Genomic DNA, 13,282 nt, shown 5'->3' on the forward strand with positions numbered 1-13,282 from the left:
ACTTGTAACGCGTTACAGGTACTAATCGCGGATGCCACAGTAATGACGAATTACTTTACTTTGCCGTTCCGAGAGGGCGACACCACCCCGCCGACCGGGAGAGTGGTAGATATAAAAGGCATGTTCGTAAAGCCTCTAGAGTATGTGACCGTGGCGCAGTGGATAGCGTGCCCGGCATCTGTTGTTGCGGACCGAGTGGTCGTGGGTTCGATGCCCGTTGACAGCATCAAACCCACGACCGCTCTTTTCTTTGCCATCTGATCGTGTAAATTTTTTCGACGTCATTTCCGTGATGGAAATACGTCACTGAAGTGTTGATGGACCTCGGCATAAAGCACTTTCGTGTTAAAAGGGTAAATTATCATATGTGCCGGCCTGAGGCGGTGACAGGCGTAATCACAGCTTGTTTTGAGTACAAATGTAGCATTTTTTCCCTTAATGATATGTGTACATACGTGCAAACTTAGTCTTTTTTCTATGAGAGACCCGTCATCTGTGACAGTGTCTGAGTGCCATAAGTCACATCGTAACTGTGCCTTCCTGTTTGTACATGCCGTTAAAGCAATATTTTGTTACCGGGTGCAGTTGTACTCGCCTGAACTGTAGTTTTAGTAGCATGCAATAAACTTACCTGTGTATGTTGGGGAATAGAAATCGGGGCGCCTAAACGCTCTCTTACAGTAGAGTACGTGCTTCTATGAATCGATACCATTTGTTCTAAACACACAGCCCATGGTAACCTGCGACCAGAATGCGCATAGTAGCACCTTGCTTTCTGTAACCGGAACCGCTTTCTGCTCTCTTGTAGTAGCGTACATGTAGCACTCTAAATTGCTCACCCTTTGTTCTAAACACATAACTCCTCAAAGCTCGTACACTCTATAATCGGGACCGCTTACGGATCTCCCATAGCACAGTACATATAATTAGCTGCTGAGGTTTTACGTGCCAGATCCACAATATCCTTATGAGGCAAGCTGTATTTGGGGCCTCCAGATTAGTATGGGCCGCCAGGGGTACTTTAACGTGCACCTCAATCTAAGCACACGGGCGGTTTTTGGATTTCGCCCCATCAAAATGCTGCCGCCGTGGCCGAAAATCGAACCACCGCCTTCATAATATTAATTGTTGGGGTTTAACGCCCCAAAAAACCACTATATGTTTATGAGGGACGCCGTAGTGGAGGGCTCCGGGAATTTCGACCAACCGGGGTTCTTTACCATGCACGTACATATAAGTTCACGGGCCTCAAGCATATCCGCCTCCACCGAAAATGCGGCCGCCGCAACCGGGATTCGATCCCGCGACCTTCGCATCAGCAGTGGAGCACCCTAACCACTAGACCACCGTGGCGGTTGAAACCGCGCCTTAAGCACATATAGTACTGAATAGTTCACCTTTAGGTCCGAACACACAATTCGGTGCCTCGTTAGCTATTAGAGGCAGACTGTTACTCCCTGATAGTAGACTGAATACTACTCTGAATCACCAAAAACTTTGTGGTTACAGACACATCCAAATAACAGCCCAACTGTTGGATTAGTGCGTCTCGCACATAGTTAAGAACATCGTACGCTTAAGTTCACCTTTGAACTATAAGCACTAGCCCAACAATTAACTATACTGAACCGCACGCTTCAAATTACGCGCCAGGCACGGTGTACTACAGCGGTGGTTCATGGCCCATTCATTCTATTGTGTACTTACGTATTGTGTACACGATTCGATAGTAGCAGTGTTAGCGCCACTCGTGGGTCAGCTTTAAATCTTAAACGTGGCGCGCCGGCCCACAATCCTGTAAGCCATATGACGTATACATAACCGATTATTTTGAATGCACATTCCGTTTGGCTGCGGTTTAACAGTGAGAAAGTCGTACTGGCCATGAAAGCTTGGTTTAAACTGCTCATTCACTGTAATTCAGCTGGCTACATTCCTAAAAAAACACTAAGAGCAATATCTAGTGCGACGATTTACGTAATGAAGTGTACCCTTGCAGAGACCTGGCTTCAACGCCGGAATTACGCGTCGCCATACACGAGATCTGCAAGGAAAAATGGCAACAGGAAGACCGATTGTCGTAAGCGCTTTTCGAAGAATCTCATTGCTCGTACATTTTGTATCGGGGATGCTTAGGTCAAGTTCGCACGAAATAAGCGCCACTTGTTCACAACTGAGGCTTTGTTTGCAAAACGCTCGCGCTGTTACCGAAGCTTCTGCTAGAGCTACCGGCACAGCCACGGTTATCACTGCACCAGCGATGGCATATGTTATCAGACATGCTAAGCGGAACTGCGAGCGCTGAGGGTAACTGAAATACGCACAAGGATTGCAAGTCGCACAGACTTGCCATATGGGCCTGGCTAGACGCGGTTTCGTCGATTGCCGTCGTCATAGGTGGACCAAAAACAAAAAAAAAATGCAGCAGATCCCAAGTATTGCGGGAGTTGATCTATACGAAGCAGGTGTGGAGTAGCAGCATATGTCGCCGTCCCTCCCCGTACCCTCCCCCACTTATTTTTTCTTTGCTTTGAGACCAGCGTTGCATCTGCCTGCACTTTGATTAGTTAGAGGAGCTTGAACAAAATGTTACGCAACGTTCCCATTCATAATGGAACGGCAACGCAACCATACCGAGCGCTGCCGACACTGCTTTAAAGTGTCGTTTCTGAAATAAAAGGTTGAGTTGTGAGTCGACGCTGTGTTTCGTGTACATTTTCTTCAGTCCGTGTATGGTTGCGCTGCCGTTCCATTATGAGCTACGACCAACTAGCCCAAGTTTCAGCCTTATTACGCTGCCATTGGTAACGTTGTTTCAAAGAAGGCCTTTGCTATGTCTCATGTATGGGTTATTTTAGATGCGAAGTATCTTAAGGCCGAGCTCAATCCGGTGGTGTGCGGCGTGACCACCCTTACTGCGCATGCACATACCCTCTCCCCTTCCCCTCTCCACACCCTCCACCTTCCCTCTCCCCATCCCCTCTCCACATTCCCTCTCCCATTCCCCTCTCCACATTCCATCTCCACTTTCCCTCTTTCCACTTTCCCTCTCCCATACCCCTCTCCGCTCCCCATTTCCACTCTTCCTCTGAAACGCGGGCTAGACATGCCGAAATTCTCTCCTGCGCAACGCCGCGATGAGCTCGAGCGAATGCGCGTCCCCTCCCCTTCTCTCTCCTCTCCTACGTTGCCCCCGTCTCGCCCGCCTGTCCACCGCGTTCCCCGCTCGCCCTGTGAGAATTAACGGACAGGATAGATGGAAGATACGACGCGCGTAGCGTCCCTTTTCGCGTTCCACGACGCGAGGTCGGTAGCATGCCCAACGAACGCCAACGGAACGCGATCGTGCAAGTGCTCCGGCTTCGCATCGCCTCATGGTCCCCTTTAGCGGGAGATGGTGTAATTTTTTGAAGGGTTCGTTGCTGACGTTAGATTTCCAGAAACATATAGATACCGATCTCCAGAATGGCTGATATGTGGACGCAGATTCTGAAATTTAGAGTTTTTGTTCCACGGTTATGTTTTAACACATGGTGACAAGATGGTATGCCTCACAAACCAGCCCCGTCTGTGTAAGCTCATGAACATACTTATTGAAAAAGTGAATATGGCGCGAAGACAGCCATGATCGGGCCTGGCCGCTATCGAAGGGTCCGCGGGCCTCATATACCGCCCGCGGGCCGTGTGATTGAGACTCCTGGTTTAGACAGTCTCGAATGTGGCACTAGCTTATGCATTTCTGCAAAGTGTAGATGCTCTTAACGTTGTCTCAATTCTCTTTCGCAACAGTAGCAAGCGCGCTAGAGAGATTCACAGGCTTAGAAATTAATCAAGGTACCCACTCAAACGACTGGGGTCATTGGCGATTACTACACCACTGCTGATGTCCGACACTTCTATCTTTGCAGAAAAAAATTGAGACGTCGTTGAGATTCGAGATATCTTTATTTTCCACCAGTAGTGGCAGTCACCTTCGAAACGAATGGTTAGCGGAACATTGAGCAGAAACGCGCCTTCTCTGCCATGCGTGTGCAGGATGCGAGAAATCATGGTCATCTTGCTGCTCATCGCAATCGGCATCTCGCTTATTGTAGACACGGAGAGGCACATCTGGTAAGTGGAACCAGGGGGTCTGTAACTGATAATTTTTTATGGTATTTATAATCTTATGTGACAATGATGTGTAGGCAGCATATTATTGTCCATGTTGCTCGTACAGCGTAGCACGAGCAACCTCACGGGCTGTTGCTCTTCCTCCGGAATCGGCCCACATTTGGCCAAGCATGTCATGTGATGACGTCATGTCACGGCATGGTATGTGGCGTCATGATGACGTCACATACCATGCTCGGACAATGCGATCCCTTCATCTGTGACGTCATGATGATGTCAAAGATGAAGACATCATGTCGTCGTCTGGGACCACGTGATACTTTTTGGACCGTTCTTGTTGCCGCCGACGACGGTCCATTTTAGCGTTTCATTAGGCATCCTGGGCTTTAGCCTTAATGTACAGCGTGGTATATCACGTGATGTGCCTCGTGTGGACAAGCGAACCGCGTCTGACACTCTCCGCAGCCTGTCCGACAGGCAGATTCCTGTCTAGAATGTTGCTGGACCATTTACAAGATTGGTTTGTTCAGGTAGTATTTGGTGGTGCCTGCTTGTGGGCCTCGTCGAATTTTCCAAGTCGTCGTTTTGCGCCTTTTTTATCCCCATACTCCAGACAGGCACTGCTGTTCGATTTATATTTCATTGACGATGCTTCGATAGTGAAGTTCTAGCGACATCTAGATGATGTTTTTGTATACGATCTCGGTTGCTTGACCCACCAAGCTTAACAAGAACTATTCTTGGCCATTCGAGTGAAGTGGCCCCTGAGATCTTAAGGCGTACGTGTTAATGTTAAGGCTCGGAGGCCACACATAAGGATTATTCACTAGGGATACAGATGGCGTCACAACAAAAGCGAGGCCTCTATAGTAGAAGCTACCGCTGTAGTTCACGCGAAGGCTTACTTGTTCATTACTTTCTTTATGACTAAGCTACAAGACTGTCACCTGACGATCCCTACTAGGTCTTTTTTTTTCTTGCTTCTTGGTGGGAACCATGACAGAAGCGCGCAGCTGTGCGTTTCGTTCCCCTGAAAGAGGATTCTAGGTCGTGTAAACAGAGCTCGAAATACCACATGCAGAACAGTCAGCATAACCGTGAGTCTACGAAACCATTATGAGGAAGTGCGCATCATCAGATATTGTTTTGACTAGGCTCTAATAGCACGCAGCAGAGAAATGCTTTCACGAATGAACTACAGAAAAGAATTACCGTGCAACATGCTTCCATCTAAAAGTACGCATGAATAAGAGAGGTCCAGCATTGGCACTAATAAAGTATCAATTCTATTGGCGACCAAGGATCCTATCAATGTAGGTAGAAATAAACGCTTTGCTTACATTACCACTTTTCCTTTCGGTTTGTCTGGTCATATATGAATATAGGAAGGAGTACCAGTTTATCGCCTCGCTCTCGGAGCCATTGTGTTTAAGCTATCTAGTGAAGTACCCTTTGCTAGTGCATCAAGTGGGATTCTAAAAACTCACACGTGGTCACGTGCACTCAGGGTTGACTGGACCACAGTGTCAACGCTGTGTGCCGTGGTGGCCGCTGGCTTCCCACACAAAGTGGGCCATTCCATGCCAACCGATCACGTGATCACCTGGCCACTCGTGCTCCGCCACATGCCTTGGGAGCTGATCATGGTGCGACTTGGAGGAAGTGCTCTACAAGTTGTCGCCGAGGTGCGGCTCAAGACTTCATATACGTTCACCTATAATCGCCTTATCCACAAGCATCCTAACATCATCTTCAATTTTCATGAATGAAATATTACCTGTCAGCTGTCCCTTAATGGAAGCCTGGTGCCAAGGGCCGCCCAGCTGCGTCTTGTGATAGACGTGAATTTCTGTGGACAGTAGCGATACGGGCGCTAAATATATTTCCATGCAGAAGAGAAATATCAGAGCACGACAAATATATTATTCATACTATATATGCGCGTGTTTGTGTGCTCCTCCATATTCTCACGCCACCAATTTTCTGATAGTAAAATAGTCTTCATTTCATCTGTGTTCATGTGTCTTAATCGTCATAAGTCGACAGGGGGCTTTGGTAGGTTAACTAATTAGGGCGGGATAGCATTTCGGTACTTACTTCTGAATACTGTCATAAATTAACAAAGATTAATCTCCTAACAAACAGAGGTCAGTGCTGCCCCTTCGCTCCAGCATTCGCTGTAGTTGAATGGCTCCATTTTGGAATTATAGAACTACATTCCTTGAACCGGAACTTGTTTTGTACAGCCAACTATGGTATAATGAAAAGTTGTTTTGCAAGCAACTGATTTAAAAGTATCGGGGCCAGGCGAGCTGGTTTGCTTTCACGTCAGGGAGGAAGTGACGAGGTGCACGAATACAGCAATTAACGAGCCTAGACGGGGAATGTTTATGATTGTTTTAGGAACATCGGCAGCATCATTAAAGAACTAAAGGTAGACGTACATGGCGCAAGGAGGAGATGTACTAGCGTCATGTACACTTTCTTCCTTCCCGGTGCTTCCGCGATTCCGTCAGTGTAACACTAAGCCTAACGCAATCATGAACAAAGAATACGTACGTAGTCCGTCGTGCCTGGGCCCCACTGCCGCCATTTTTTTTTCGAACTCCACGTAACTTTCACATTCAAGGTTGAGTGACGCTTAAGCGCATCAAGTTGTTTTATCAAAGGAAAGTTTCAAGTGAAAGGCTCTTAACTAATGGGACTTATGTAACGGCGGAAGTAAGCATTATATAGAAATTACATGCCGTATTCGCACATGCACACACAGACGCATTGAAGTGTGCGTTTTTCGCGTCACATATGACGTATTTCCATCTCAGAGGCGGCGGTACGCGCTTTAAATGTTTGAGCAGTACTTTAAGCCAGTACTCGTCAATTCTTAAGCTTTACCAAGGAGCGTTTCGCATTGTTATCCCACTTTTTGGCAAAAAATGAGCGCTTTATTGCTAAAGGCGATCATCTACCCTACTTAGAGGTTCCGTATACCATCAGAACAATTCCATACGTTTCCTTACGGAATCCATATAGAGTCCATATGCTTTCCATGCTGCTAGCATATATTTCTATAAGAACTTTACGGAAACCTATGGTATCATTGCAATGATATGAGGTTAGGTTTCAGTAGGGTACAGCGCGAGCGCCCAATATAACTGCCTTTTGTGCCTCCAGTTATTTCTCAGTGAAGCTCTGCTTCGGCGAGTAAGGGCTGCTGCTTTTCAGGGTTCAATGATGCCCTCGTGGTTGCTGGAGACCGCGCTTCTGGGAAACATGGACACGCGGGTGCACCCTGCGTGGTGCCTTGTCGCGCTCATGGCTGCGACGGCACTGGTCTGCGAAGTGGACAGCGGCGTGGCCAGACCCAGTCTCGTCTACAAGCTGATACATCTGGTGAGGTTGCAGAAACCAGTGCAACAACGAGCACAATCCGCGGGAACGTACTGAAGCGCATGCGAAGACTCACGCGTGCCCTCGAATTGCATTTTGAGATTTCTGACTGCTCACCTAGTTGCATTCACTTTCAGAGGCCTGCACTAATGCGCATAGTGAGGGGACGGCGTGCAGTTACAAAGCTTTGTACTTCGGTCAGCGGTCGTCCAGGGCCTGCAGAACGAACATGGCGGCCAACCAGAACAAAGACCCTGACTAATCGGAAGCCACAGCCAGACCATAGCGTAGCATAGTGGCTAGACTATTAGGCTGTCCCGGAGAGCGCGAGCGTGCCGACCGTGCGCTTCCCTGGCTTCTCTTCATCCTCTTCTGTTCTTATGCGCTGCCCCCCCCCCCCCTCTCCCGATGTACAGTCAATATTCTTACGGGGTTTGTAAGAGAATCGCCCAGATTTCCGCAGCGAACATGTCGTGCAGTCACCATGGCGGACGTCCTAACCAAGCGTGGTGACGGAGATACCTTGGAGCAGATCGACACTACCAAGACCCACGGCACCGAGAGCTCGGTCGAGTCTCTTCAAGCGCTGACGTCTTCTTCTCTGAAGCGTCACCTGCGCAAGGTTTACGGCCGGCTCCCAACGGAGCTCGTGAAGCGGTACCTGCGAGCCATCCTCGACCTGTCGGCTTGCGTCAACAAGGCGCCGTTCATGGCCCGCTGCATGCACAGTGAGGGTCGACCGGCGCACTACCGTGTCGCGTGCCCCGACGTTACGAACACTCACTGCGTCATTCGTGTCCTGGACAAGTGCAGCTAGGCGATGACGCTGGCATAGCTGAGCTACAAGCGGATGCGCAGGGTGCAGTGGTCGCGCCTTTTGGAGCTCCTGCACCAGAAGCTCGCCAAGGTCCTCACTCACGAGGATATCCATAACGTGCTGGCTCTTTCCAAGACCAATTACGAGAACATCTCCGTGGCGACCCGAGTGCAGCAACGAGCCATGCTCGCCGATCTGCTCAAGACGCTCTAGAACAACGGAAAGGAAGGCAAAAAAACGACGTGCATTACTGCTCACGCTTGCCGTCCAGCTTTTCAGAATAGACCACTCTTACAAACCCCGTCACAATATTACTAGAGTTCGTCGTTTCTTGTTGCTTTAAAAAAGGAATCACCGTAAGAGCGGTTGCGCGGCGTCTGTGGCCGTTGCATTATTACGACGCTGTTGTACTGGATCTAATTTATGTAACAACAGTTGAGATATGCTGCGCTGCTAATAAACTACACGGAAAAGCTTTAGTTACAAAAAAAAGGGAGGGGGTGACGCACTGCAATGGTCTCTGTGGCGAAATATACATAATAGGTATTAAAGCTATTCCAGAGTTGGTGGCAGGAGCTTGAGGCCGGGGGGGACGTGCATGTTGCTACTGGTATGTGTGGTCTACATATCTACGTGTAACGCCTTTAAGGTTTGTGTAAGTGATCGATATAGATTCACCTCGGCATAAGTCCGTCTTAGCCGAATGGTGCACCTTCATACATAGGGTCACCGCACGGCGTGACCCCAGTCGATACGTCAAGTGGTCTTCAATGCCAAATTGATGAAGAAAGTGTTGACTGCGCCAGCCCATCTACTGATGGACCGTTAAACACGTTTAAGAAACGTAAATGGCAAGAAGAACGAAACGAAATGAAACGCGCTTCTGCTGATGGATTCGCAGTACTTATACCATCTGGACTTCCTTAACTCTATTAAAACCTCGATATGTGAGAACTTTCGCGTTGCGTCGTCAGTTTGCTGCTGTCACAACCAACAAAGGCAACAAATGCTCGTTTTTTTGGTTTGGGCTAGCTGGTTCGCTGTCGGACTTGTAGTCGGAAATTTTTATTGTCGGACATGGACTTGAACACAGCGCCCGTAGCGTCTACTGTGTTTATCTGTCTGTGTGTTCATTGCGCAGCCACTTCCTAACAAAGGCAGATTCCTGTTTTCGTAGCGCTTACCCATTGTTATGGTTTAATTATTTGTTTCTGAATGTAAGGTTCATATAGGTCGAGAAGGGGAAAGAAAAGACGCAAGGTGAAGTTTACGTTTCTTTTCGGCAAGTTATGATGCGAATGACACTAATATAGTTACAGTGGCGTAGGCAGAAAGTTGTTTGGGGGGGGGGGACGTCCTTGATCCGACATAGAGCCCGGACAGGTAAGTGTGGTCAAGTATCATTTTGTGCTCTTTATCCCATGGGAAAAATTCTCGGGAGGGGGGAGAGGGGGCACGGACCCGGTGTGCCACCCACTGGCTGAGCCACCGTATAGCGGTACCGGCGACGCCCAATGAGATCGTCAAGTGATCTTGTGTCCTTGTTCCATCTCTACGCAGTCGGAGCGGTTCAAGCTGCACCCGCTATACTTCGTGTTGCCCGTGGTGATGCAGTCTCGCTGCGTCATGCTGGTGCCCTACACAAGCACGCCGCTTGTGTTCCTGCATCTGTACGCCCCCATACGAAGCGCTGAACTGGTTAGTGATTTTGTGTTCTCTCACTCGCTCTTAAGGTGGCCTCTCTTTATAGACATATTCAAAAGAAAGAGGGAGCACATCCTTTATGAGTGGTTTCACGGGAGTACAAAGGATGACGTCGCTGCCTCGGCAGTGCACTTTGGTTCCGCGGCGCGTATTTACAACAGCCCAGAGGAGATAATGGCAGTGCCCAAGGCTCCGTTGTCGAAAAGGTGCATAGAGCGAGTTTACTTTTGACTGCGAGGTTTCCAAGGAGTAATTCCTCAATTGGCGATGTTTCTTTTATACTTTACCGCTTTCATTCCGTAGCTTTCACACTTCATGCTGTAACTGTCAGATTGGTGGTATTAGTGCATCGTGGGTACGTACAAGTTACTTCATATTAGAGTGCGAAGCTACAAAGAAAAATAAAAAAGCAAGGACACGACGGACAAGCGCTGATCAGCAGATTTGTTCAACGAGAACACATGCATAAATATCCGTAAGAAGCGTACATACATGACAAGAATAAATATGACGTAAGAATTTTCTGAAGAGAAGTAACAAGATAATCAATTTGCGATTTATGGAGCAAGACAGATTGTAGCGCGAGGATATGTCACATGCCTTCTTGCTGTTTGTATTTTTTTATTGTGCTTATAGCTTCGCGCTCTATGAAAGTGTGGATTAGCAGCAAACCCAGTACACCGTTTTTTAGGGGTAAATGAAATATGGTTACAAAGGCTGAGGCGTGCTGTTCTATGGCTTTCATACAGTGGCTTACCATGCCGCCCATCATCTATAACTGATGTTTGTTTTAGAGATAGAAGCCTAAACGACTTTTGAAACACTTTGCTCTGTGAAAAGTACATTTGAATACGCGCGCATTACTTGGTTACCATTGCGTGGATGGGCATGACGGTGCTTTTCATCGACACGCTGGAAAGGATTAACTTTACTCGTTCTGGTATTTTTTGTTTACCATTCGCCAATAACGGCCAGCTGATTCAGGTAATTAAGAGGGCGCAGCGCCGCCCAGAATAGAACCATTACGTGTTTATCGACAGAGGCGTTTTTGGCTTGCAATAGGTGACTTTCGTAATCACTTTCCCACAGGCCTACACGTGTATCTCTGAACCGTGAGATATTCAATAAAACGGAAAGGCGGGCTAGTTGGTTTGGTTGCATAATGATAATATTGCGCACGCAACACAGACACTGCGCTGGTCCTTGTGAACTTTTCGTCTGTGTCTTTGTGTTGCGTGCGCAATATTATCATCGTGAGATATTCATCTGAAAAGGGCTAAGCTGTGTCGTCTAAAAGGGACTGTCTGTCGTGTAACACAGTAATCTTGAAACGTAAATGTTATTTCCTTTTGGAGCACCGTACAGTCGTATTAAGTACAAAAGAAGATAGTTTATTCCGCAAGTTCTGTTCTCGTTGACCAAAGCTGTCTTATCAAAGCCATCCTACCGAGACTGGGTACGTGTTATAGGCATATACGTGATGACAAGGTGATCGTAGCGCAAACAGTGGATCGTAGATGGGGCTCATCGGAAAGTGTGTTCCTAATTTTCTTTTAACAGTGCTCGGAGCATCGCAGCGTACGCTTATTTCCTATAGTGAACATAAGCATTACCCGGTGTGCTGTAAACGGTGTGCTCAACGCTTTTGTTTTCATAACAGCTGTTCGACCTCTGCCAGCCGTTCACTAATGGCAGGTTCCAACATTACGATTGACTGCTACCTGTTCTTACGAATAGTTAGAAACTATATATATATATATATATATATTTAGAGAATAGGAATCGAGTAGCTTAATAGCGCATGAGTCCGAGCGAGTTCGTACGTATCCACAGGCAAAACAGCGCAAAAGGAAGCGTGGAAAAGAAGACACAGGGCTAGCGCTGCAGACACAGCAGACGCAGTGCTAATCCTGTGCGCTTTTTACCAACAGAATCGAATAGTCATTTCTCATTGAAGGAAAGACTAACGAACGTATCCACGGTCGATGAGGTCCTGTCTCATTGTTAGGAACAGCTTGGGCCAATAAAGTACATTGAAACAGTTAAATGAATAGCCGAATTGAGCCAGACATTCTGGATTTCATTATCAGCAAACTTATCGTACTTCTGATTTTAGGGGCACTTCCCAGTGGCCACTGTCGCTGTAAACCTATTACTTTGATTGCTGTTTTCAGTAACTGTGCCGAAATTTCGGCATATTCATAAGCTTCCTTAAGCAACAGAAGTTTCGTGAACACATAACTGCCTTGTAATCGTAACAGTACCGACGTAATTAGAGATTAATCATCTGACAGTGTGAGAATTCAATGACCCTCCTAATCACTACGTTCGTTTTTCACTTCGCAGTACTGGCTGGGATTGCTGCTCAAGGTCATCTTCGGCGTGGCGTTTATAATAGCGGCGAATACCATGCTGTTCGTCTAGTATCCTGTTTCACGGCACGCCATTATTTCGAACAGACGAGCTAATCATTAATAGTTACCAAGCGTCACTGACGTATGCTTACTGACATTTGAACGGGAACACAGTTCGTCACGTTTTAGAATTATGAGATTGGTGCACAGAACGTTTTTGTGCCCCTTGACAACGAAAAAGACTTCAAGCGTGACGACTGCGAAGGGAGTGCGTTATAACTGTGTTATTCATTTTCACGTCTTTACCATGTCACTGTTTGCTTAATTTACGGATTTCCTTTTTTTTTATTGGCGGCGGTATACCGCACGGCATAAGTTAAATAAAAGGAGCAGATCGGTTTCCTGGATGAAATCCAGCCGCAGGCGACGCAGAGGACCGTGCGCCCAGCGCGTGAAGTCAGGTGGTCGATCGGGGCGGTAGCCAAGGCCGCCGAGGTGGCTGGTGCGAGCCTTGTGAAGCCCTGGCCAGGTTCGGGCCTTCACAAAACTCGAACATGCATCGTGGCTGGTCAACGCAGCTGTTGATTCAGTTTTGCTTGAGCAGTAGCCCGTGCACGGCGACGCGATAGACTTTCTAAAGTCCATCGAAATACGAACTTGAGGATTACTGTGAATACCCCGAATCGCGCCATATAGATGATAATGACGGATCTTTCGTTGTATGTTTGTCTTAATCTCACATTTTCATTACAAGTGATGATCTTTAGTGATGACTGTTTAGAGCGCGATACTGCGTGGGCAATGTTAGCGTGAAATGCAAGGCTTTAGTAAAGAGAGGTTGTGCGTGAACGCTTCGTGGAGGTGCTGCTACTTATGGTATGCATGCAAGGCTTTAGCAAGGATTATT

The 13,282-nt window shown here is 47.5% G+C and overlaps 1 protein-coding gene across 1 annotated transcript; it reads left to right on the top strand.

Annotated features, from left to right (window-relative positions):
- Window positions 1-2,004: 2,004 nt before the first annotated feature.
- LOC119391356 (uncharacterized) lies at window positions 2,005-12,852 on the top strand. Its single transcript, XM_049414753.1, has 5 exons — window positions 2,005-2,080; window positions 4,036-4,113; window positions 7,336-7,503; window positions 9,878-10,015; window positions 12,368-12,852. The coding sequence occupies exons 1-5, from the start codon at window positions 2,057-2,059 to the stop codon at window positions 12,443-12,445; spliced, it is 486 nt and encodes a 161-aa protein (XP_049270710.1). The 5' UTR covers window positions 2,005-2,056; the 3' UTR covers window positions 12,446-12,852.
- Window positions 12,853-13,282: the final 430 nt, after the last annotated feature.

Source organism: Rhipicephalus sanguineus, chromosome 4, assembly GCF_013339695.2.
Source record: "Rhipicephalus sanguineus isolate Rsan-2018 chromosome 4, BIME_Rsan_1.4, whole genome shotgun sequence".
In the NCBI taxonomy this organism is placed as follows: Eukaryota; Metazoa; Arthropoda; class Arachnida; order Ixodida; family Ixodidae; genus Rhipicephalus; species Rhipicephalus sanguineus.